The following is a 24,221-nucleotide window of genomic DNA, read 5'->3' on the forward strand; positions in this document are numbered from 1 at the left end:
TAACTACACAATAATATACAGAAATATTTACAGACCAGATGGAACAGCAGACAAGGGCAAGGCAAATCAGGGTCAAGGTAGAGCAAGGAACATTAACCAGGAGATCAGATCAGAACAGAGCGTCTCAGAGCAGAGAGCACAGAACACAGCATCAGGACAGCCAAGCTAAACTGAGGTTCTGGCAAGGTTCTGAGGTGGGTGGAGTCCTTAACCACTTGCCGACCGCACACTCATAACGTGCGTCGGCAAAGTGGCAGCTGCAGGACCAGCGACGCAGTACTGCGTCGCCAGCTGCAGCCTAATTAATCAGGAAGCAGCCGCTCGTACGAGCGGCTGCTTCCTGTCAAATCACGGCGGGGGGCTCCGTGAATAGCCTGCGGGCCGCCGATGGCGGCTCGCAGGCTAGATGTAAACACAAGCGGAAATAATCCGCTTTGTTTACATTTGTACGGCGCTGCTGCGCAGCAGCGCCGTAAGGCAGATCGGCGATCCCCGGCCAATCAGCGGCCGGGGATCGCCGCCATGTGACAGGAGACAGCCTGTCACTGGCTGCACAGGACGGATAGCGTCCTGTGCAGCCGGATCTCCAGGAGGGGGCCAGGTAGGAGAGGGAGGGGGAGGATTTCGCCGCGGAGGGGGGCTTTGAGGTGCCCCCCCCGCCACCCACAGCAGGCAGGAGAGATCAGACCCCCCCAGCACATCATCCCCATAGGGGGGAAAAAAGGGGGGCAATCTGATCTCCCTGCCTGCACCCTGATCTGTGCTGGGGGCTGCAGAGCCCACCCAGCACAGATCAATCAAACCAGCGCTGGTCCTTAAGGGGGGGTAAAGGGTGGGTCCTCAAGTGGTTAAATGCAAATCTAAGCAGCTGATGTCATGATGAATAATTGTCCAGGCTGGATTGCGTGAGGGCCACCTGCTGGTGAATGATGAAAATACTGCTGTCCAGATGCAGAGCGCCACCAGCAGGTAAACCAGGAAACTGCAGGCAAGGAGATGCCCATGACATGCTGCACAATGCCACCTGCTGGAGATAGATATTAGCACAGTCCAGAAAACTAGTGCCACCAGCAGGTGCAACCACATAGAGCCGGATTCCTAACAATCAAGGAGGAGTCCTCGGGATACTGTGTAATTATAATGAAGCTTCCTTGTGCAAAAAAAAAAAAAAATAAGGAAAATAAGGTAATTAAGAAACAAAAACCCAAATAAGCGTTTTAGAACACTTTTGGCCAATACATTTCCCACACTCAACACAAGTATCTGATACGTGGTGACTTACACTGACATTTCCCACACTTTGCACATGAAAATAGGAGCGTTTCGCAGTGTAAGATCTCTCATGTGTGACAAGGCTTGATTTACGCCCTAAACATTTCCCACACTCAGCACACCTATAGGTCCTTCCGACAGGCGTGGGATCTTTCATGTTTGAGAAGAGTTGATTTCTGTGCAAAGCATTTCCCACATGCAGCACATGAATAGGGCTTTTCACCAGTGTGAGATCGCTCATGTGTAACAAGGGCTGATTTCTGTGAAAAACATTTCCCACACTCAGAACAGCAGTATGGCTTCTCACCAGTGTGAGATCTCTCATGTGTTATAAGGTTTGCTTTACACCCAAAACATTTCTCACACTCAGTACATGTATATGGCTTCTCACCAGTGTGAGATCTCTCATGAATGACAAGCTTTGATATGTGTGCAAACCATTTCCCACACTCAGCACATGAATAGGGCTTCTCACCAGTGTGACATTTCTCATGACTGACTAGCTGTGATTTACGTGCAAAGCATTTCCCACACTCAGCACATAAATAAGGATTTTCACCAGTGTGAAATCTCTCATGGTTAACAAAGTCTAATTTATATACAAAACTTTTCCCACACTCAGCACATGAATTAGACTTCTCACTAGTGTGGGTTCTCTCATGCATGATAAGAAGTGCTTTCTGTGCAAAACATTTCCCACACTGAGCACAGGAATATGGCTTCTCACCAGTGTGGGTTTCTCTCTCATGTGTAACAAGGCTTCCTTTAAATGCAAAACATTTCCCACACTCTCTACATGAATAGGGCTTTGCACCAGTGTGGGTTTCTCTCTCGTGTGTAATAAGGCTTTCTTTATCTCCAAAACGTTTCCCACACTCTCTACATGAATACAGCTTCTCACCAGTGTGAGTTCTCTCATGTATTAAAAGATGTGATTTCTCAATAAAACATTTCCCACACATGAAACAAGAATAAGACCCTCCAGCGGGGGGAGAGCTGTGCTGGGTATGAGGCCCCTCAGGGTTAGACAGGTGAGGGGAGTCTGGGGGAATATTTGGGGTCACCAGGATATCTGCAGGAGACTCTTGTCCAGTGACATCATCATCCGTTGTACAGTCTGTGGATACAGAGAGACGAGTCTCTGAGAGGTTCCTGATGCCGGGACTCCACCCTGCAAATAGAGAAACATCATCACTTCCTGTTAGAGAATTCTGAGAGGAGGAACAATTATCATTAGAGGGTTAGTGAGCTGCTGATAATTCCAAGTTATTGCAAAGTGTATGCAGCTTGGAAATGAACCAAATGCAGCAGCTACATAACTTTGCATAAAATCAGCATACAATTTGCACCATTGCACCAGTTATTTGCATATCGTTAACCATTACTAGTTATCAGCCTGACATAGAACTGCAGAAGGTTGTGCTCATTACAGGCGGCCAATCGCATGACTATAACTTTGGCTTGCATGCTTATTTTATGTAGCTTGGAATTCAGAGAATGAAAAGCATTTCCTGGCAAATGTGATTATCTGCATACAATTTGCATTCCATTTGCATACAAGTCAAAATGATTTACATCTCCTTGACTCTCCCTACACATAAAGCATTGGCCACACATGGAAAGCAGTACAATGTAGAGCTTGATGAGACAATGGAAGCAATGTGTTACTCCTGTGACAACAGACCTATATGTACTTATAGCAAGAGATCTGTGTTATGTGTGTAGAGCAATGTGGTGTCACTTACACATTCTTATTACCGCTATATCCTCATCTGAGAGATAAGATGTTCACCTTATAAAATATACAGAGACAAAGGGAGCCCAGATTGTATAGTATTAATGCTGAGTTGGTGATGTGTGAAGTGTGAAGGGAAATTCACAAAATAAGGCTGCTTTTTAGGGCACCAGCCATTTAGGCATGTGGAGGAATCAGTCTGCACTCGGCTCCCCAGGGCTTCCTCTGGTTCTTGGTCACACTCTTGATAAAGCTATAGTTGGTGGGACAGGTCTGGTGGCCCAAGCTGGAGCCCGAGCCCTCCTGGTGAGGAGGTGACAATGTAAAGGGGGAAGGAGATGCCCGGAGCAGATACAATTGTATAAAACCAATAAAATGAAGATAGAGGAGCTGGCTTACCTCCAGGGTGACACAATCAGGGAAACTGAAACAAGGTACATATGTAATTTGTTATCAACTATATTATAAATTATGTCATATAATGCTTATATAATTATATGTTACATTGCGTCCTAGGTGGAAAAACAACTTTTGCAACATGGACCAGATTGCTTTTTTTTGCATGGAGTATGTTAATCTGAATTCTCACTCCTTCCCCCTCTGTGCTTTCCCCGCCTAGGGGTATAAATGCAGAGTATCATGCAGTGACAGCCGTGCATCTCTCCTCTCCACTGCATTGGATCTTCATGTCCCCTCTGCCTCTAGTGCCCAGCATCTCTGTGTGTGTTGTGTGATGATGTGAAGAGGCTGAGATGTCGGACACTAGAGGGAGCAGTGACTGGAGGATTCACAGTGATGGAGAGGTGAGAGATGCATGGCTTCCACTGTGCAATACTCTGCATATATAAACAGGAGAAGAGATCCCGCTGCACCAAACTGTAGCTTAAAATCCAATCTTTATTAGTGTTTTTGCATCAATACAGTGAAACAGCTGATGCGTATCGGAGCAAAAGGTGGCTCCTTAGTCATGAGCTAAGCCCACCACCACCACCAGGGAATCTGTGGAGGAGGAAGGAGGAAGCCCACTATCACCAGGGAAGCTGTGGGGGAGAGAAGGAAGCCCACCACCACCAGGGAATCTGTGGGGGAGGAAGGAGGAAGCCCACCATCACTAGGGAAGATATGTGGAGGGAGGGGGGAAGCCCACCACCACCAGGGAATCTGTGGGGAAGGGAGGAGGAAGCCCACCACTACCAGGGAATCTGTGGGGGAGGGGGCCCACCATCACCAGGGAAGCTATGGGGAGGGAGGGGGGAAGCCCACCACCACCAGGGAAGCCGTGGGGGAGAGTAGGAAGCCCACCACCACCAGGGAATCTGTGGGGGAGGGAGGAGAAAGCCCACCATCACCAGGGAAGATATGGGAAGGGAGAGGGGAAGCCCACCACCACCAGGGAAGATATGGGGAGGGAGGGGGGAAACCCACCACCATCAGGGGATCTGTGGGGGAGGGAGGAGGGAGCCCACCACCACCATGGAAGCTGTGGGGGAGGGAGCCCACCACCACCAGGGAAGCTGTGGGGGAGGGAGCCCACCACCACCAGAGAAGCTGTGGGGGAGGGGGGAGGAAGCCCACCACCACCAGGGAAGCTGTGGGGGAGGGAGGAGGGAGCCCACCACCACCAGGGAATCTGTGGGGGAGAGAGGAGGGAGCGCACCACCACCAGGGAAGCTGTGGGGGAGGGAGGAGGGAGCCCACCACCACCAGGGAAGCTGTGGGGGAGGGAGGAGGGAGCCCACCACCACCAGGGAATCTGTGGGGGAGAGAGGAGGGAGCGCACCACCACCAGGGAAGCTGTGGGGGAGGGAGGAGGGAGCCCACCACCACCAGGGAATCTGTGGGGGAGAGAGGAGGGAGCCCACCATCACCAGGGAATCTGTGGGGGAGGGAGGAAGCCCACCATCACTAGGCAATCTGTGGGGGAGGGAGGGGAGAAACCCACCACTACTAACAAAGCTGTTTTGGCGGGAAGAGGGAAGTCCACCACTACCAAGAAAGCTGTGGGGGAGGGAGGGGGACCAGTAGAAACCAGGGAATGGTATAATGGACACGTCATGTATAATTAGTCATGGCTAATGGTGTGAAAGGGGCGGGTGTACATACAAATACACTTTACTTTTTACTTAAAGGACAACTGAAGTGAGAGGGATATGGAGGGTGCCATATTTACTTCCTCTTAAACAACACCAGTTGCCTGGGAGCCATGCTGATCTTTTGCCTCTAACACTTTTAGCCATAGACCCTGAACAAGCATATGCAGATCAGGCGTTTCTGAAATTATTATCAGATCTGGAAAGATTAGCCGCATGCTTGTTACTAAAAACAAGGAACACCAAGAGCCCCAATAGTGTAATATGTACTGGTAAATGGTTATTAAATAGAGTAAATATTAATACTCACAAACCAGGGTTACCATTAGGCAACCACTGTAAAGTCAGGTGGGGAGATTTTTCTGACCCCACTCAGGAATAAAAAGTCGCTCTCTGTAGATGAAAAAAAAGGGGGTTCAAGCCTCCACCCAGGGTGGACTCAATATTATGCAGGAGAACAGAGGCGCCAAAAGGATAAAAAGGAAGCTAAATGAGCTTAAAAACCAAATCCTTGGTAAATAGAGGAGATAGTGGTGGACTTACCTCCTCCAAGTAGACACACAACGACTGTAGTAAAGACAGTCAATATATTTTATTTATGAACTCCAAATATGCAACGCGTTTCGCAGGATTGATCCCGCTTCATCAGGCAATAACCACGGAGCAATAGCATATGTGGTCAGTAGAAGAGCACAGAGGACAGAGGTGCCGGGCTCTTCTACTGACCACATATGCTGTTGCTCCGTTGTTATTGTCTGATGAAGCGGGATCAAACCTGTGAAACGCGTTGCATATTTGGAGTTCATAAATAAAATATATTGGCTGTCTTTACTACAGTCGTTGTGTGTCTACTTGGAGGAGGTAAGTCCACCACTACCTCCTCTATTTACCAAGATTTTGGTTTTTAAGCTCATTTAGCTTCCTTTTATCCTTTTGACGCCTCTGTTCTCCTGCATAATAGCATGCTTGTTACTGGTGTTATTCATATACTACTGCAGCCAAATAGACCAGCAGGGCTGCCAGGCAACTGGTATTGTTTAAGAGGAAGTAAATAGGACAGCCTCCATTTTCTTCTCACTATAGTTGTCCTTTTAACCAACTTTATTGACAACAGACACTAACACACATACAGAGACATCAGAACATGCTCCATTTCACACACATTGTTACAGCGAGGCAGGGATGACAATTGAGTCTGCTGAAAATGGCTGCTGGTTTTTGCGGACAGTTCTTTGTGTTTTCCGCACATGACAGCCAGCTGGCAGCAGTTGTCTGTCAGCAATAGGAATTGCATGTGGAGTGCAGAAAACACAAAGCCATTTTCCCTGCATGTAGAAAAATGTACATTTTAACGCTTGCCCATGAATGTCAATAGAAAAGCATTACTTGTGATTTGTCATGCAATTTATCATCACAGCACAATGCCTGCAATTCCCCCAAGTGTGATCCCTGCCTGAATATCTCAAACATGACACACACAAGTTATACATTTGTTACACAGTAATAAGGGCCTAAGCATATGGCTGCCTTGTCTGCAGCACAAGTGGCCGTGCATCTTACAGAACCCCCCCCAGCTTACACACTTCTAGAGACTCAGGCAGGGAGCACACTTGTCATGATTGGTCTGCAGCACAAGTGGTCGTGCATCTTACAGAACCCCCCCCAGCTTACACCTTCTAGAGACTCGGGCAGGGAGCACACTTGTCATGATTTGTCTGCAGCACAAGTGGCCATGCATCTTACAGAACACCCCCCAGCTTACACTCTTCTACAGACTCGGGCAGGGAGCACACTTGTCATGATTGGTCTGCAGCACAAGTGGCCGTGCATCTTACAGAACACCCCCCCCAGCTTACACCCTTCTAGAGACTCAGGCAGGGAGCACACTTGTCATGATTTGTCTGCAGCACAAGTGGCCGTGCGTCTTACAGAACTCCCCCCAGCTTACACCCTTCTAGAGACTCAGGCAGGGAGCACACTTGTCATGATTTGTCTGCAGCACAAGTGTCCGTGCATCTTACAGAACACCCCCAGCTTACACCCTTCTAGAGACTCAGGCAGGGAGCACACTTGTCATGATTTGTCTGCAGCACAAGTGGCCGTGCATCTTACAGAACACCCCCCAGCTTACACCCTTCTAGAGACTCAGGTAGGGAGCACACATTACATTTGTAATTTTTGGATGCAGTGAAATAGAATGAAATCAGGAATGTGCACATTGTGCACAAAAAACAGAAAGCTGTCTGATTCATAATCATATGTGAATGACATGCAATTACCGAGCAGGCCATTGCCTATACTGGATAGTGCGGCAGTGCGTGTTCTATGTGCAGCACAAGGCACAAGATTGATATCAGCGTGCTCCCTGCCTAATAAAGTGCTAGGTTTCTGTGTCTGGGCTCAGAATCACAAACACTATCGTGGCAAATTTGCCATGATTCCTCCTGCAAAGTCACAGCAATTTTGTTGCGACTGCGAGACAGAGACCGCAGAGGAATAGAGGTAAAGCCCCGCCCACATGCTAGAGTAAAGTGAGCTGATAATCAGGCATGTGTACAGCAGCTCCCGACCAGCGTTTATTACCCAACCAGCAATCTGCCAGGCTGACCAACTCAGCCAAGAGACAGCCCATACCTTGTGTGACCCCGCCCATCATGTGATGTCACATTGGTGCTGCTCCATCAGCCCTACACCTCCCCGTGTTGCAAGAGGGATTCAGCTACCAATCCACATCAGGTGACATCAGTCTACCTCGTGTACAGCAAGTCCATTAAATGTTTAGGCTTGTATTTCTTGCTATCATCAAATGCCTGTTCAGGTCCACCACCAGATACACCCTCATTAGGTGCCCCTGATGAGCCATGAGACAGTGACGAAATCGATAGGGTGGAGACTGGGCATACTGGGAAGCAGCGGCGGAGGTGTGCGGAAGATCTTATGCCTACTACACACGGTGGATGCCGGCAGAAAATAGCTGCAGAGCAGGACAGGACCTTCAGCCCAGCATAGGCAGCGGGGGACAGCCCGTCATAAAACGCTATGCGAATCTAACATCCAGGACCATGTGAGTGTTTTTTTATAATAAAGGTTTTAAATGTTTTATGGTATCGCGCTATGAGAGGCTTATTTCTTGAGGTGAACTATGTGCTAAAGCGGAGGAGATAAGGCCATATTGTCTGAGGAGGAACACGTTATCTACACCAGGACCCTGAAGCTCCGAGGCTCATGCTTTCTCTGACCAGTCTAGCAGTGGTCAGAGACGTCTGGTGAGTGTGTCTTCTATAAGGGTGGATCTGGTGGTGGACCTGAACAGACATTTGATGATAACAAGATATACAAGCCTGAACATCTAATGGACTCGCATGTTTAAGAACTTTTGAAAGATATGCGCTGGAATCTTTTATTGACATATGATTTGGTTTTGGCCTAGACCAGATTGAAGAGCACTCTTGAGATTTATGTGCTTTTAATCTATCTGCAGGAGCACTTTAATATTGATTGACAATACCTTGTGTACAGGTCATAAGAGGACACCAAGCACTGGTGGTGGAGGTGGTGGACGTGGATGTGTGTGTGTGTGTGTGGGGGAGGGGGGTACGGGGCAGAAGGGGATGAGGTGGCTGTGACGAATCTGTGTACAGTAATGCGCAGTGACCATTGTCAGCCTATTACAGGCCGGTAGCCCTATGTGTGACAAAACAGAACAGGGCACTCCAAAGCCATCAGGGTGTCTGTACTGTTATTGTTAATAAGCTGTCACCAAATACAATCAAGAAAGTTAGTTTTAGTTAACAAAAATGTAACTTGCATACATAGCATAACCCGCCAGTCTGTGAGCAGTGACACAGTCATAATAATGAAAGATATTTAATATTTAATGTCGATTACTCGTCACCTGTTTCACTTTTTGTAAGAATTTCCTCATCTAAAGTTGTCCTCATCATGTCACCCTCCTCTGCAGACTGTTGATCACTCCTCACATACGTCTCTTCTTCTTCCTCTTTAATTGTCCTCATCATGTCACCCTCCTCCATAGACTGCTGATCACTCCTCACATACGTCTCTTCTTCCTCTTTAATTGTCCTCATCATGTTACCCTCCTCCATAGACTGCTGATCACTCCTCACATATGTCTCTTCTTCTTCCTCTTTAATTGACCTCATCACGTCACCCTCCTCTGCAGACTGCTGATCACTCCTCACATATTTCTCTTCTTCCTTTTTAATTTTCCTCATCATGCCTCCCTCCTCCATAGACTGCTGATCACACCTCTCTTGTTCTTTGAGCTCAAATCTCAGTTCTGAAAAGGATAACAGATTATAGCTGTAAGATATTAGCAGTAATAAACAGAGCACAGAAAAGAACATAATTTGCTAGGGGTGATAATCTCCCATAAGCTGTGGTATCCTGCACATTCAGTAACACAGTCCTCTCCTCCAGTGTGCCTTGCTCATCATCTGGTGCTTCTCTCCTCCTCTCCATGCACACATTCCTGGGAGGTTACAGCAGTGCTGGCAGCGGTAGATGGATGAGGATGTGAGGAGAGAACAGCTGGAGACAGAGGAAGATAGGAGCAGAGAACTGCAGCTAATTAGCTATAAATTATCATTACTTATGGCTCTGGCACCTGATGAACTAGGCAGTTGGACTGCAGCTCCATATCCTGACCATATCTGAGCCCTCCTGTCCATCACCTACTAACCCCAAACCCTCCAAGAGCCGTAGCAAAAAAACTCCCAGCTGGGACAGAGCCAATACCAGGACCAAAGCAGCAGATGCCACCCAACCCCTATCCAGCTGCAGCCTCCTTCTTCTCTGCCTGTCCTGTCAGCCACGCCCCTTGTTACCTGGCTCCACCCCTAGCTGTGACCCACCAGCCATCATCTTTGTGCAGACTCAAACCTCTCTCACTGTGGGACATAAAAACTCCTATGACTGCAGTAATAAACACAAATGATAACAGGTGTATTTAGATGCATGATTTATAGCATAAGAAGTAATAAAAATCCAGAGATAAGTTAATACAGAGAGTGTGCATAAGTGTGAGGCACCAGCTAGAGGTGGTAGCTGCTCCATGAGGATCTTATGGGCTCAGTATTCCACGGCATACAAGAGAGGCCAGTCACAGCTCCACACTGACCTCCTCTGTAACAAAGTATGTCCATCCCAACCTCTGCCCAATATATAACAAGTATGTCCATCCCGACCTCTGCTCTGTCCAATATATAACAAGTATGTCCAACCCGACCTCTGCTCTGTCCAATATATAACAAGTATGTCCATCCCGACCTCTGCTCTGCCCAATATATAACAAGTATGTCCACCCCTACCTCTGCTCTGTCCAATATATAACACGTATGTCCACCCCGACCTCTGCTCTGCCCAATATATAACAAGTATGTCCAACCAGACCTCTGCTCTGTCCAATATATAACAAGTATGTCCAACCCGAACACTGCTCTGCCCAATATATAACAAGTATGTCCAACCCGACCTCTGCTCTATCCAATATATAACAAGTATGTCCAACCCGAACACTGCTCTGCCCAATATATAACAAGTATGTCCACCCCCACCTCTGCTCTGCCCAATATATAACAAGTATGTCCGCCCCGACCTCTGCTCTGCCCAATATATAACAAGTATGACCACCCGACCTCTGCTCTGCCCAATATATAACAAGTATGTCCACCCTGACCTCTGCTCTGCCCAATATATAACAAGTATGTCCACCATGCCCTCTGCTCTGCCCAATATATAACAAGTATGTCCTCCCCGACCTCTGGTCTGCCCAATATATAACAAGCATGTCCACCACAATCTCTGCCTAATATATAGCAAGTATGTCCACCCTGACCTCTGCACTGCCCAATATATAACAAGTATGTCCACCCCGACTTCTGCTCTCCCAATATATAACAAGTATGTCCACCACAACCTCTGCTCTGCACAATATATAACAAGTTTGTCCACCCCCGACCTCTACTCTGCTCAATATATAACAAGTATGTCCACCCCGACCTCTGCTCTGCCCAATATATAACAACTATATATCCACCCCGACCTCTGCTCTGCCCAATATATAACAAGTATGTCTACCCCGACCTCTGCTATGCCCAATATAACAAGTACAGTGGGTTGCAAAAGTATTTGGCCCACTTGAAGTTTTCCACATTTTGTCACATTACTGCCACAAACATGAATCAATTTTATTGGAATTCCACGTGAAAGACCAATACAAAGTGGTGTACATGTGAGAAGTGGATCGAAAATCATACATCATTCCAAACATTTTTTTTACAAATAAATAACTGCAAAGTGGGGTGTGCGTAATTATTCGGCCCCCTGAGTTAATACTTTGTAGAACCACCTTTTGCTGCAATTACAGCTGCCAGTCTTTTAGGGTATGTCTCTACCAGCTTTGCACATCTAGAGACTGAAATCCTTGCCAATTCTTCTTTGCAAAACTGCTCCAGCTCAGTCAGATTAGATGGACAGCGTTTGTGAACAGCAGTTTTCAGATCTTGCCACAGATTCTCGATTGCATTTAGATCTGGACTTTGGGCCATTCTAACACATAGATATGTTTTGTTTTAAACCATTCCATTGTTGCCCTGGCTTTATGTTTAGGGTCATTGTCCTGCTGGAAGGTGAACCTCCGCCCCAGTCTCAAGTCTTTTGCAGTCTTCAAGAGGTTTTCTTCCAAGTTTGCCCTGTATTTGGCTCCATCCATCTTCCCATCAACTCTGACCAGCTTCCCTGTCCCTGCTGAAGAGATGCACCTCCCGAGCATGATGCTGCCACCACCATATTTGACAGTGGGGATGGTGTGTTCAGAGTGATGTGCAGTGTTAGTTTTCTGCCACACAGCGTTTTGCATTTTGGCCAAAAAGTTCCATTTTGGTCTCATCTGACCAGAGCACCTTCTTCCACATGGTTGCTGTGTCCCCCACATGGCTTGTGGCAAACTGCAAACGGGACTTCTTATGCTTTTTGTTAACAATGCCTTTCTTCTTGCCACTCTTCCATAAAGGCCAACTTTGTACAGTGCATGACTAATAGTTGTCCTATGGACAGAGTCTCCCACCTGAGCTGTAGATCTCTGCAGCTCGTCCAGAGACACCATGGGCCTCTTGACTGCATTTCTGATCAGCGCTCTCCTTGTTCACCTGAACAGTGCTCCTTGGGGTGTTGAACAGTGCTCCTTGGGGTGTTCAAGGCTTTGGAAATCTTTTTGTAGCCTAAGCCTGCTTTAAATTTCTCAATAACTTGATCCCTGCCCTGTCTTGGACCTGTCTTGGACCTGTCTTGTGTGTTCTTTGGACTTCACGGTGTTGTTGCTCCCAATATTCTCTTAGACAACCTCTGAGGCCGTCACAGAGCAGCTGTATTTGTACTGACATTAGATTACACACAGGTGCACTCTATTTAGTCATTAGGCAATGTCTATAGGCAACTGACTGCACTCAGATCAAAGGGGGCCGAATAATTATGCACACACCACTTTGCAGTTACCGGTATTTATTTGTAAAAAATGTTTGGAATCACGTATGATTTCCGTTCCACTTCTCATGTGTACACCACTTTGTGTTGGTCTTTCATGTGGAATTCCAGTAAAATTGATTCACGATTGTGGCAGTAATATGAAAATGTGGAAAACTTCAAGGGGGCCGAATACTTTTGCAACCCACTGTATGTCCACCCTGACCTCTGCTCTGCTCAATATATAACAAGTATGTCCACCCTGACCTCTGCCCAATATATAACAAGTATGTCCTCCCCGACCTCTGGTCTGCCAAATATATAACAAGCATGTCCACCCCAATCTCTGCCTAATATATAGCAAGTATGTCCACCCTGACCTCTGCACTGCCCAATATATAACAAGTATGTCCACCCCGACTTCTGCTCTCCCAATATATAACAAGTATGTCCACCACAACCTCTGCTCTGCACAATATATAACAAGTTTGTCCACCCCTGACCTCTACTCTGCTCAATATATAACAAGTATGTCCACCCCGACCTCTGCTCTGCCCAATATATAACAACTATATATCCACCCCGACCTCTGCTCTGCCCAATATATAACAAGTTTGTCTACCCCGACCTCTGCTATGCCCAATATAACAAGTACAGTGGCTTGCAAAAGTATTCGGACCCCTTGAAGTTTTCCACATTTTGTCACATTACTGCCACAAACATGAATCAATTTTATTGGAATTCCACATGAAAGACCAATACATAGTGGTGTACACGTGAGAAGGGGAACGAAAATCATACATGATTCCATTCCATATTTTACAAATAAATAACTGCAAAGTGGAGTGTGCGTAATTATTCAGCCCCCTTTGGTCTGAGTGCAGTCAGTTGCCCATAGACGTTGCCTGATGAGTGCTAATGACTAAATAGAGTGCACCTGTGTGTAATCTAATGTCAGTTCAAATACAGCTGCTCTGTGATGGCCTCAGAGGTTGCCTAAGAGAATATTGGGAGCAACAACACCATGAAGTCCAAAGAACACACCAGACAGGTCAGGGATAAAATTATTGAGAAATTTAAAGCAGGCTTAGGCTACAAAAGGATTTCCAAAGCCTTGAACATCCCATGGAGCACTGTTCAAGCGATCATTCAGAAATGGAAGGAGTATGGCACAACTGTAAACCTACCAAAACAAGGCCGTCCACCTAAACTCACAGGCCGAACAAGGAGAGCGCTGATCAGAAATGCAGTCAAGAGGCCCATGGTGACTCTGGACGACCTGCAGAGATCTACAGCTCAGGTGGGGGAATCTGTCCATAGGACAACTATTAGTTGTACACTGCACAAAGTTGGCCTTTATTGCAGAATGGCAAGAAGAAAGCCATTGTAACAGAAAAGCATAAGAAGTCCCATTTGCAGTTTGCCACAAGCCATGTGGGGGACACAGCAAACATGTGGAAGAAGGTGCTCTGGTCAGATGAGACCAAAATGGAACTTTTTGGCCAAAATGCAAAACGCTATGTGTGGCAGAAAACTAACACTGCACATCACTCTGAACACACCATCCCCACTGTCAAATATGGTGGTGGCAGCATCATGCTCGGGAGGTGCATCTCTTCAGCAGGGACAGGGAAGCTGGTCAGAGTTGATGGGAAGATGGATGGAGCCAAATACAGGGCAAACTTGGAAGAAAACCTCTTGGAGACTGCAAAAGACTTGAGACTGGGGCGGAGGTTCACCTTCCAGCAGGACAATGACCCTAAACATAAAGCCAGGGCAACAATGGAATGGTTTAAAACAAAACATATCTATGTGTTAGAATGGCCCAAAGTCCAGATCTAAATGCAATCGAGAATCTGTGGCAAGATCTGAAAACTGCTGTTCACAAACGCTGTCCATCTAATCTGACTGAGCTGGAGCTGTTTTGCAAAGAAGAATGGGCAAGGATGTCAGTCTCTAGATGTACAAAGCTGGTAGAGACATGCCTTAAAAGACTGGCAGCTGTAATTGCAGAAAAAGGTGGTTCTCGTGAGAGATCGCGGAAAAGCCGCCGCGTGTACTACTGAGGAGGCGGCTGATTCCGCGTCCAGTGTGGCGGTTTGCACGCGGAAGCGTGCGTCTGGTAGCAAGGCAGAACGCGGAAAAGCCGCCGCATGCAACAACAGTAAGGTGGCTGGTTCCGCGTCCAGCGTGGCGGTTTGCACGCGGCAGCGTGTGTCTAGTATGGCTGAATCTGTTAGTGCACACAGGTTTAGGAATACGCGCGCGCTGAGAGGCAGAATACTTATACTAGGCAGGGAGAGTCAGCTGACCACGCTGATCAGCTGACTCCAGAGCAGGATACTATTGGTTGAGCAATTAGGGGTGGTGCTGGAGAGCACTACTCCATATATAGTGTCTGCTGGCCAGTTGCAAGTTGTCTGCCGTTGCGATCACTACGTGGAAGCACTCAGACCTTAGTCAGATCTTTCAGTGTGTTTGAACCAGGTGGACCTAGGAATTCACACTTAGCCAGATTATTGATTCTGTTATTCTGTTTATGCTCAAGCTAGTTCCAGGGTGTAGAGACCAAGGACCTCACACTCAGCTTAGGGAACTGTGCTATCTTCTGTGTTATATCTCAGACTAGTTCCAGGGTGCTGAGACTACGGACCTCGCACTCAGAATAGGGAACTGTATTGTCATCTGTGTTATATCTCAGACTAGTTCCTGGGTGCTGAGACTACGGACCTCGCACTCAGACTAGGGAACTGTATTATCATCTGTGTTATACTTCAGACCAGTTCCAGGGTGCTGAGACCACGGACCTCGCACCCAGACTAGGCATTGCTTGATATCTGTTATGACTTATTGCTTTTCTGACTACTCTTCTGTCTTCTGATTCGGTACCTCGCATATCTGATATTCCGTTGCCAGACCCTGCTTGCCTTGGATACCGAATCAGCCTTCTGTCTTTGTACTTTATCTGTCAGTGTCTTGCCGACCAGGCGAGTCCGACCTCGAGAACTATCTCTCCTATTAAGAGATAGTCTCTAGACCAGATAGTGACATCCACCTTCAGGTGTCACTCACTCTGTTGCCCTTCCTATCTTCAGCCTGACTCCACCCCCACAGATTCCTGTGCTCTCAGAGAAGTTTCTCCTAACTGCCTATTACCACCTGCTCAACAGGTGCATTACTCAAAGTACTACTGTTACACCAAACACTCACATACCAATAGGTGTCCAGAGGTTAGCAATATATCTGTATTATCGGTGATTCTGCAGATCATCAATAATCAGGTATATATCTGCATTCTTGGTGATACTGCAGATTACCAATAATCAGATTCTCTCTGCGTGCTGACACCAATCATTACAGTTCTACAAAGTATTGACTCAGGGGGCCGAATAATTATGCACACCCCACTTTGCAGTTATTTATTTGTAAAAAATGTTTGGAATCATGTAAGATTTTCGTTCCACTTCTCATGTGTACACCCCTTTGTATTGGTCTTTCATGTGGAATTCCAATAAAATTGATTCATGTTTGTGGCAGCAATATGACAAAATGTGGATAACTTCAAGGGGGCCGAATACTTTTGCAAGCCACTGTATGTCCACCCCGACCTCTGCCCTGCCCAATATATAACAAGTATGTCCACCTCGACCTCTGCTCTGCCCAATATATAACAAGTATGTCCACCCCGACCTCTGCTCTGTCTAATATATAACAAGTATGTCCACACCGACCTCTGCTCTGCCCAATATATAACAAGTATGTCCACCCTGACCTCTGCTCTGCCCAATATATAACAAGCATGTCCACCCCGACCTCTGCTCTGTCTAATATATAATAATTATGTCCACCCCGACCTCTGCTCTGCCCAATATATAACAAGTATGTCCACCCCGACCTCTGCTCTGCCCAATATATAACAAGTATGTCCACCTCGACCTCTGCTGTGCCCAATATATAACAAGTATGTCCACCCCGACCTCTGCTGTGCCCAATATATAACAAGTATGTCCACCCCGACCTCTGCTGTGCCCAATATATAACAAGTATGTCCACCCCGACCTCTGCTCTGCCCAATATATAACAAGTATGTCCACCTCGACCTCTGCTGTGCCCAATATATAACAAGTATGTCCGCCCCGACCTCTGCTCTGCCCAATATATAACAAGTATGACCACCCGACCTCTGCTCTGCCCAATATATAACAAGTATGTCCACCCTGACCTCTGCTCTGCCCAATATATAACAAGTATGTCCACCATGACCTCTGCTCTGCCCAATATATAACAAGTATGTCCTCCCCGACCTCTGGTCTGCCCAATATATAACAAGCATGTCCACCCCAATCTCTGCTCTACCCAATATAATATAACAAGTATGTCCACCCCGACCTCTGCTCTGCCCAATATATAACAAGTATGTCCACCCCGACCTCTGCTCTGCCCAATATATAACAAGTATGTCCACCTCGACCTCTGCTGTGCCCAATATATAACAAGTATGTCCGCCCCGACCTCTGCTCTGCCCAATATATAACAAGTATGTCCACCCCGACCTCTGCTGTGCCCAATATATAACAAGTATGTCCACCCCGACCTCTGCTCTGCCCAATATATAAAATCACAAACACTGGTCCACATGACAGCCCAGGGGCCCCAGGTCTCTCTCACTCGCTGGGGCCCCCAAACCACCATGCGACACCTAGAGGGAAGTGCGGGCAAGCCCTGGACCTCTCACCTCCAGGGAACTCACCCCACCACCTCTAAACTGAATGCCAACTGCAACAAACACAATTGCTAACTTCCAGTCAGAGCAATATCCTGCCTCTATCTGGCCAGCAGACGCTTGTCAGCCAATCAGGTGCACTGTCATACACCCTCTGCCTGCTGTACCATACCTAGCAGGAATTACATAGATTAGCATTCAGGTGGGAGGCTTCAGTTGGACGCAATCGTGAATTGCGTCGTTTAACAGGGACGCCCCGTGTAGGCACATCTCCCACACGGTCCCCTCCCTAACCACTCACCTGTCAACCGCAGGTGAGTGGTTAGGGAGGGGACCGTGTGGGAGATGTGCCTACACGGGGCGTCCCTGTTAAACGACGCAATTCACGATTGCGTCCAACCGAAGCCTCCCACCTGAATGCTAATCTATGTAATTCCTGCTAGGTATGGTACAGCAGGCAAAGGGTGTATGACAGTGCACCTGATTGGCTGACAAGCGTCTGCTGGCCAGATAGAGGCAGGATATTGCTCTGACTGGAAGTTAGCAATTGTGTTTGTTGCAGTTGGCATTCAGTTTAGAGGTGGTGGGTGAGTTCCCTGGAGGTGAGAGGTCCAGGGCTTGCCCGCACTTCCCTCTAGGTGTCGCATGGTGGTTTGGGGGCCCCAGCGAGTGAGAGAGACCTGGGGCCCCTGGACTGTCATGTGGACCAGTGTTTGTGATTTTAAATTTTATTTTTTGCAGCTTCTACGATGCGGTTGACAGGTGAGTGGTTAGGGAGGGGACCGTGTGGGAGATGTGCCTACACGGGGCGTCCCTGTTAAACGACGCAATTCACGATTGTGTCCAACCGAAGCCTCCCACCTGAATGCTAATCTATGTAATTCCTGCTAGGTATGGTACAGCAGGCAAAGGGTGTATGACAGTGCACCTGATTGGCTGACAAGCGTCTGCTGGCCAGATAGAGGCAGGATATTGCTCTGACTGGAAGTTAGCAATTGTGTTTGTTGCAGTTGGCATTCAGTTTAGAGGTGGTGGGGTGAGTTCCCTGGAGGTGAGAGGTCCAGGGCTTGCCCGCACTTCCCTCTAGGTGTCGCATGGTGGTTTGGGGGCCCCAGCGAGTGAGAGAGATCTGGGGCCCCTGGGCTGTCATGTGGACCAGTGTTTGTGATTTTAAATTTTATTTTTTGCAGCTTCTACGATGCGGTTGACAGGTGAGTGGTTAGGGAGGGGACCGTGTGGGAGATGCGCCTACACGGGGCGTCCCTGTTAAACGACGCAATTCACGATTGCGTCCAACCGAAGCCTCCCACCTGAATGCTAATCTATGTAATTCCTGCTAGGTATGGTACAGCAGGCAAAGGGTGTATGACAGTGCACCTGATTGGCTGACAAGCGTCTGCTGGCCAGATAGAGGCAGGATATTGCTCTGACTGGAAGTTAGCAATTGTGTTTGTTGCAGTTGGCATTCAGTTTAGAGGTGGTGGGGTGAGTTCCCTGGAGGTGAGAGGTCCAGGGCTTGCCCGCACTTCCCTCTAGGTGTCGCATGGTGGTTTGGGGGCCCCAGCGAGTGAGAGAGACCTGGGGCCCCTGGGCTGTCATGTGGACCAGTGTTTGTGATTTTAAATTTTATTTTTTGCAGCTTCTACGATGCGGTTGACAGGTGAGTGGTTAGGGAGGGGACCGTGTGGGAGATGTGCCTACACGGGGCGTCCCTGTTAAACGACGCAATTCACGATTGCGTCCAACCGAAGCCTCCCACCTGAATGCTAATCTATGTAATTCCTGCTAGGTATGGTACAGCAGGTAAAGGGTGTATGACAGTGCACCTGATTGGCTGACAAGCGTCTGCTGGCCAGATAGAGGCAGGATATTGCTCTGACTGGAAGTTAGCAATTGTGTTTGTTGCAGTTGGCATTCAGTTTAGAGGTGGTGGGGTGAGTTCCCTGGAGGTGAGAGGTCCAGGGCTTGCCCGCACTTCCCTCTAGGTGTCGCATGGTGGTTTGGGGGCCCCAGCGAGTGAGAGAGACCTGGGGCCCCTGGGCTGTCATGTGGACCAGTGTTTGTGATTTTAAATTTTATTTTTTGCAGCTTCTACGATGCGGTTGACAGGTGAGTGGTTAGGGAGGGGACCCGATGTGCCTACACGGGGCGTCCCTGTTAAACGACGCAATTCACGATTGCGTCCAACCGAAGCCTCCCACCTGAATGCTAATCTATGTAATTCCTGCTAGGTATGGTACAGCAGGCAAAGGGTGTATGACAGTGCACCTGATTGGCTGACAAGCGTCTGCTGGCCAGATAGAGGCAGGATATTGCTCTGACTGGAAGTTAGCAATTGTGTTTGTTGCAGTTGGCATTCAGTTTAGAGGTGGTGGGGTGAGTTCCCTGGAGGTGAGAGGTCCAGGGCTTGCCCGCACTTCCCTCTAGGTGTCGCATGGTGGTTTGGGGGCCCCAGCGAGTGAGAGAGACCTGGGGCCCCTGGGCTGTCATGTGAACCAGTGTTTGTGATTTTAAATTTTATTTTTTGCAGCTTCTACGATGCGGTTGACAGGTGAGTGGTTAGGGAGGGGACCGTGTGGGAGATGTGCCTACACGGGGCGTCCCTGTTAAACGACGCAATTCACGATTGCGTCCAACCGAAGCCTCCCACCTGAATGCTAATCTATGTAATTCCTGCTAGGTATGGTACAGCAGGCAAAGGGTGTATGACAGTGCACCTGATTGGCTGACAAGCGTCTGCTGGCCAGATAGAGGCAGGATATTGCTCTGACTGGAAGTTAGCAATTGTGTTTGTTGCAGTTGGCATTCAGTTTAGAGGTGGTGGGGTGAGTTCCCTGGAGGTGAGAGGTCCAGGGCTTGCCCGCACTTCCCTCTAGGTGTCGCATGGTGGTTTGGGGGCCCCAGCGAGTGAGAGAGACCTGGGGCCCCTGGGCTGTCATGTGGACCAGTGTTTGTGATTTTAAATTTTATTTTTTGCAGCTTCTACGATGCGGTTGACAGGTGAGTGGTTAGGGAGGGGACCGTGTGGGAGATGTGCCTACACGGGGCGTCCCTGTTAAACGACGCAATTCACGACCGAAGCCTCCCACCTGAATGCTAATCTATGTAATTCCTGCTAGGTATGGTACAGCAGGCAAAGGGTGTATGACAGTGCACCTGATTGGCTGACAAGCGTCTGCTGGCCAGATAGAGGCAGGATATTGCTCTGACTGGAAGTTAGCAATTGTGTTTGTTGCAGTTGGCATTCAGTTTAGAGGTGGTGGGGTGAGTTCCCTGGAGGTGAGAGGTCCAGGGCTTGCCCGCACTTCCCTCTAGGTGTCGCATGGTGGTTTGGGGGCCCCAGCGAGTGAGAGAGACCTGGGGCCCCTGGGCTGTCATGTGGACCAGTGTTTGTGATTTTAAATTTTATTTTTTGCAGCTTCTACGATGCGGTTGACAGGTGAGTGGTTAGGGAGGGGACCGTGTGGGAGATGTGCCTACACGGGGCGTCCCTGTTAACGACGCAATTCACGATTGCGTCCAACCGAAGCCTCCCACCTGAATGCTAATCTATGTAATTCCTGCTAGGTATGGTACAGCAGGCAAAGGGTGTATGACAGTGCACCTGATTGGCTGACAAGCGTCTGCTGGCCAGATAGAGGCAGGATATTGCTCTGACTGGAAGTTAGCAATTGTGTTTGTTGCAGCTGCCCAATATATAACAAGTATGTCCACCTCGACCTCTGCTGTGCCCAATATATAACAAGTATGTCCACCCCGACCTCTGCTCTGCCTAATATATAACAAGTATGTCCACCCCGACCTCTGCTCTGCCCAATATATAACAAGTATGTCCACCCCAACCTCTGCTCCGCCCAATATATAACAAGTATGTCCACCTCGACCTCTGCTCTGCCCAATATATAACAAGTATGTCCACCCCGACCTCTGCTGTGCCCAATATATAACAAGTGTGTCCACCCCGACCTCTGCCCTGCCCAATATATAACAAGTGTGTCCATCCCGACCTCTGCTCTGCCCAATATATAACAAGTATGTCCACTCTGACCTCTGCTCTGCCCAATATATAACAAGTATGTCCACCCCGACCTCTGCTCTGCCCGATATATATAACAAGTATGTCCACCCCGACCTCTGCTCTGCCCGATATATAACAAGTATGTCCACCCCGACCTCTGCTCTGCCAATATATAACAACTATGTCCACCTCGACCTCTGCCCTGCCCAATATATAACAAGTATGTCCACCCCGACCTCTGCTCTGCCCAATATATAACAAGTATGTCCACTCTGACCTCTGCTCTGCCCAATATATAACAAGTATGTCCACCCCGACCTCTGCTCTGCCCGATATATATAACAAGTATGTCCACCCCGACCTCTGCTCTGCCCGATATATAACAAGTATGTCCACCCCGACCTCTGCTCTGCCCAATATATAACAAGTATGTCCACCCCGACCTCTGCTCTGCCCAATATATAACAAGTATGTCCACCTCGACCTCTGCTGTGCCCAATATATAACAAGTATGTCCACCCCGACCTCTGCTCTGCCCAATATATAACAAGTATGTCCACCCCGACCTCTGCTCTGCCCAATATATAACAAGTATGTCCACCCCGACCTCTGCTCTGCCCAATTATATATAACAAGTATGTCCACCCTGACCTCTGCTCTGCCCAATATATAACAAGTATGACCACCCCGGCCTCTGCTCTGCCCAATATATAACAAGTATGTCCACCCTGACCTCTGCTCTGCCCAATATATAACAAGTATGTCCACCCCGACCTCTGCTCTGCCCAATATATAACAAGTATGTCCACCCCGACCTCTGCTCTGCCCAATATATAACAAGTATGTCCACCCCAACCTCTGCTCTGCCCAATATATAACAAGTATGTTTGCCCCGACCTCTGCTCTGCCCAATATATAACAAGTATGTCCACCCCGACCTCTGCTCTGCCCAATATATAACAAGTATGTCCACCCCTACCTCTGCTCTGCCCAATATATAACAAGTATGTTTGCCCCGACCTCTGCTCTGCCCAATATATAACAAGTATGTCCACCCCGACCTCTGCTCTGCCCAATATATAACAAGTATGTCCACTCCGACCTCTGCTCTGCCCAATATATAACAAGTATGTCCACCCCTACCTCTGCTCTGCCCAATATGTACCAAAAGTCACAAAATCACCTCTGCCAGCCGCATGTTCTCTCCACTTCCTGCAACTTCTCTTCCTGCTGTGGGAAATCACTTCCTGTGTGTGAGCCATCTCACATCTCGCCATCTAGTGGTGAATATGATAACTGCAGCATCTTTTTGTGGAATAACCTGCACTCTGTCGACTAAAAATATTCTTATTGTTGTTTTAAAAAGAAGTAGAAGTAGTAGTAATAGCAGTAGTCCCCAGACTGGAAATGTAGAGCTGCCATTTGGAGGACATGCAGAATAGGAGAACACGTAGAATCTGCAAATAGGTATGAACAGGGCCGCCATCAGAAATTTTGGGGCCCCTCACACATCATCAGGCCTGGCCCACCCCCCCCCCCTCCTTGGTCCCACCCAATCTGTGACATCAGCGGTGGCAGACTGGTAGTTACTAACCCAACTCTGATCCATTTTTTAAAACAAAGTGAGGTGAGTGACATTATCTAGTGACAGACATGGTGCATTACCTGTGAGTGACCGCACCACCAGCAGCACTGAAGGGTCTTCAGACAGATCACTAAATACCGGGCAAGAAAGAACATGAATGGCATTCTGTTCCAATTGTGGGCAGATGTCAAGCCCATTCACCAAAAAACTGTATGGGGTCGCCACTGCCCAGACATGCCTCACCACCAACAACAGAGGAACCCAGATAATCATGTTCCATATATTTAAACCATTGTCAGTGGATATGGTGCAGTGATTCAGGTGTCTCAGAAGGTCACAGTACATTTATCCAGGCATCCATAAGATCCCCCTGCCTGGGCCAATAGTGGGAGATTTGTGGCCTCCCGCTGCTGTTAGAGCTGGTAGTAGAGGAGGTGCTGCAGTGGCCTATTTTGTAAAAAATGGCCTGGTCACTAGGGGGGTTTAACCTCTTGTCCATAAAGGGGCACTTAAGCCTAATAAAAAAAAAATGAGTTTTACTCACCTGGAGCTTTTACCATCCCCTTGCAGCTGTCCGGTGCCCACGTAGAGTCGCTCCGATGCTCCTGGACCCGCCGGTGGCCACTTCCGGTTTGGGCGACAGGAGCCAACGGGCTGGGAACGCGAGTGATTCTTCGCATTCCCAGCCACAATAGCACCCTCTATGCTGCTATATGATATATACGCAATGCTATAGCAGCATAGAGGGCGCTATTGTGGCTGGGAACTCGCGTTCCCAGCCTGTGGGCTCCTGTCGCCCAAACCGGAAGTGGCCGCCGGCGGGTCCAGGAGCATCGGAGCGACTCTACGTGTGCACCGGATAGCTGCAGGGGGCTGGTAGAAGCCCCAGGTGAGTAAAACTCATTTTTTTGACTAGGCTTAATTGTCCCTTTAAGCGGTTAAAGAGATTTTCTTTTTCTCATGAATGGAGTTACACTGAGTTTTACATAACTGATACATAAGATGAACTGAGCCAGAGAAGTGAAACCTAAAATCTCTAGACACTTAAAACTTTGACACATTTGCAAGAATTATTTTTTGAGGTTTTTATGTTCAATTGTTTGTTTTGTTTGTGTTTTAGAACAGGGTTAGTTTTAGAGTTTATGTGATATCTCCCATACAATAGTGAAAAATTCAGAGGAACATTGTAAGAACAAAAAGGTTTTATAAGGGAAGTTTTTTTTATTTAATCATTTTTTTATATTTCTTTTTGAGAGAAGGTACATTTGTGATTATTGTTTGGAAATGTAATATTTTGATAGGAAAAATGTCCTCAG

The 24,221-nt window shown here is 47.9% G+C and overlaps 1 protein-coding gene across 1 annotated transcript; it reads right to left on the reverse strand.

Annotated features, from left to right (window-relative positions):
* Positions 1–721: 721 nt before the first annotated feature.
* LOC137537166 (oocyte zinc finger protein XlCOF22-like) lies at positions 722–22,597 on the reverse strand. Its single transcript, XM_068259288.1, has 3 exons — positions 22,504–22,597; positions 8,993–9,397; positions 722–2,443 (listed from the first exon to the last, which is right to left on the reverse strand). Exons 1-3 carry the CDS (start codon positions 22,595–22,597, stop codon positions 1,395–1,397), a joined length of 1,548 nt encoding a protein of 515 aa, XP_068115389.1. The 3' UTR covers positions 722–1,394.
* Between the last annotated feature and the right edge of the window lie 1,624 nt (positions 22,598–24,221).

This window comes from Hyperolius riggenbachi, chromosome 10, assembly GCF_040937935.1.
Source record: "Hyperolius riggenbachi isolate aHypRig1 chromosome 10, aHypRig1.pri, whole genome shotgun sequence".
Lineage (NCBI taxonomy): Eukaryota > Metazoa > Chordata > Amphibia > Anura > Hyperoliidae > Hyperolius > Hyperolius riggenbachi.

Coding starts and splice junctions, on each gene's coding strand:
- LOC137537166 (XM_068259288.1), bottom strand. CDS start 22,597: ATGGCGAGATGTGAGATGGCTCACACACAGGAAGTGATTTCCCACAGC. Junction 9,398..22,503: donor AGAACATGCGGCTGGCAGAG/GTGATTTTGTGA, acceptor TATCCTTTTCAG/AACTGAGATTTGAGCTCAAA. Junction 2,444..8,992: donor TCTTACAAAAAGTGAAACAG/GTGACGAGTAAT, acceptor CTCTATTTGCAG/GGTGGAGTCCCGGCATCAGG.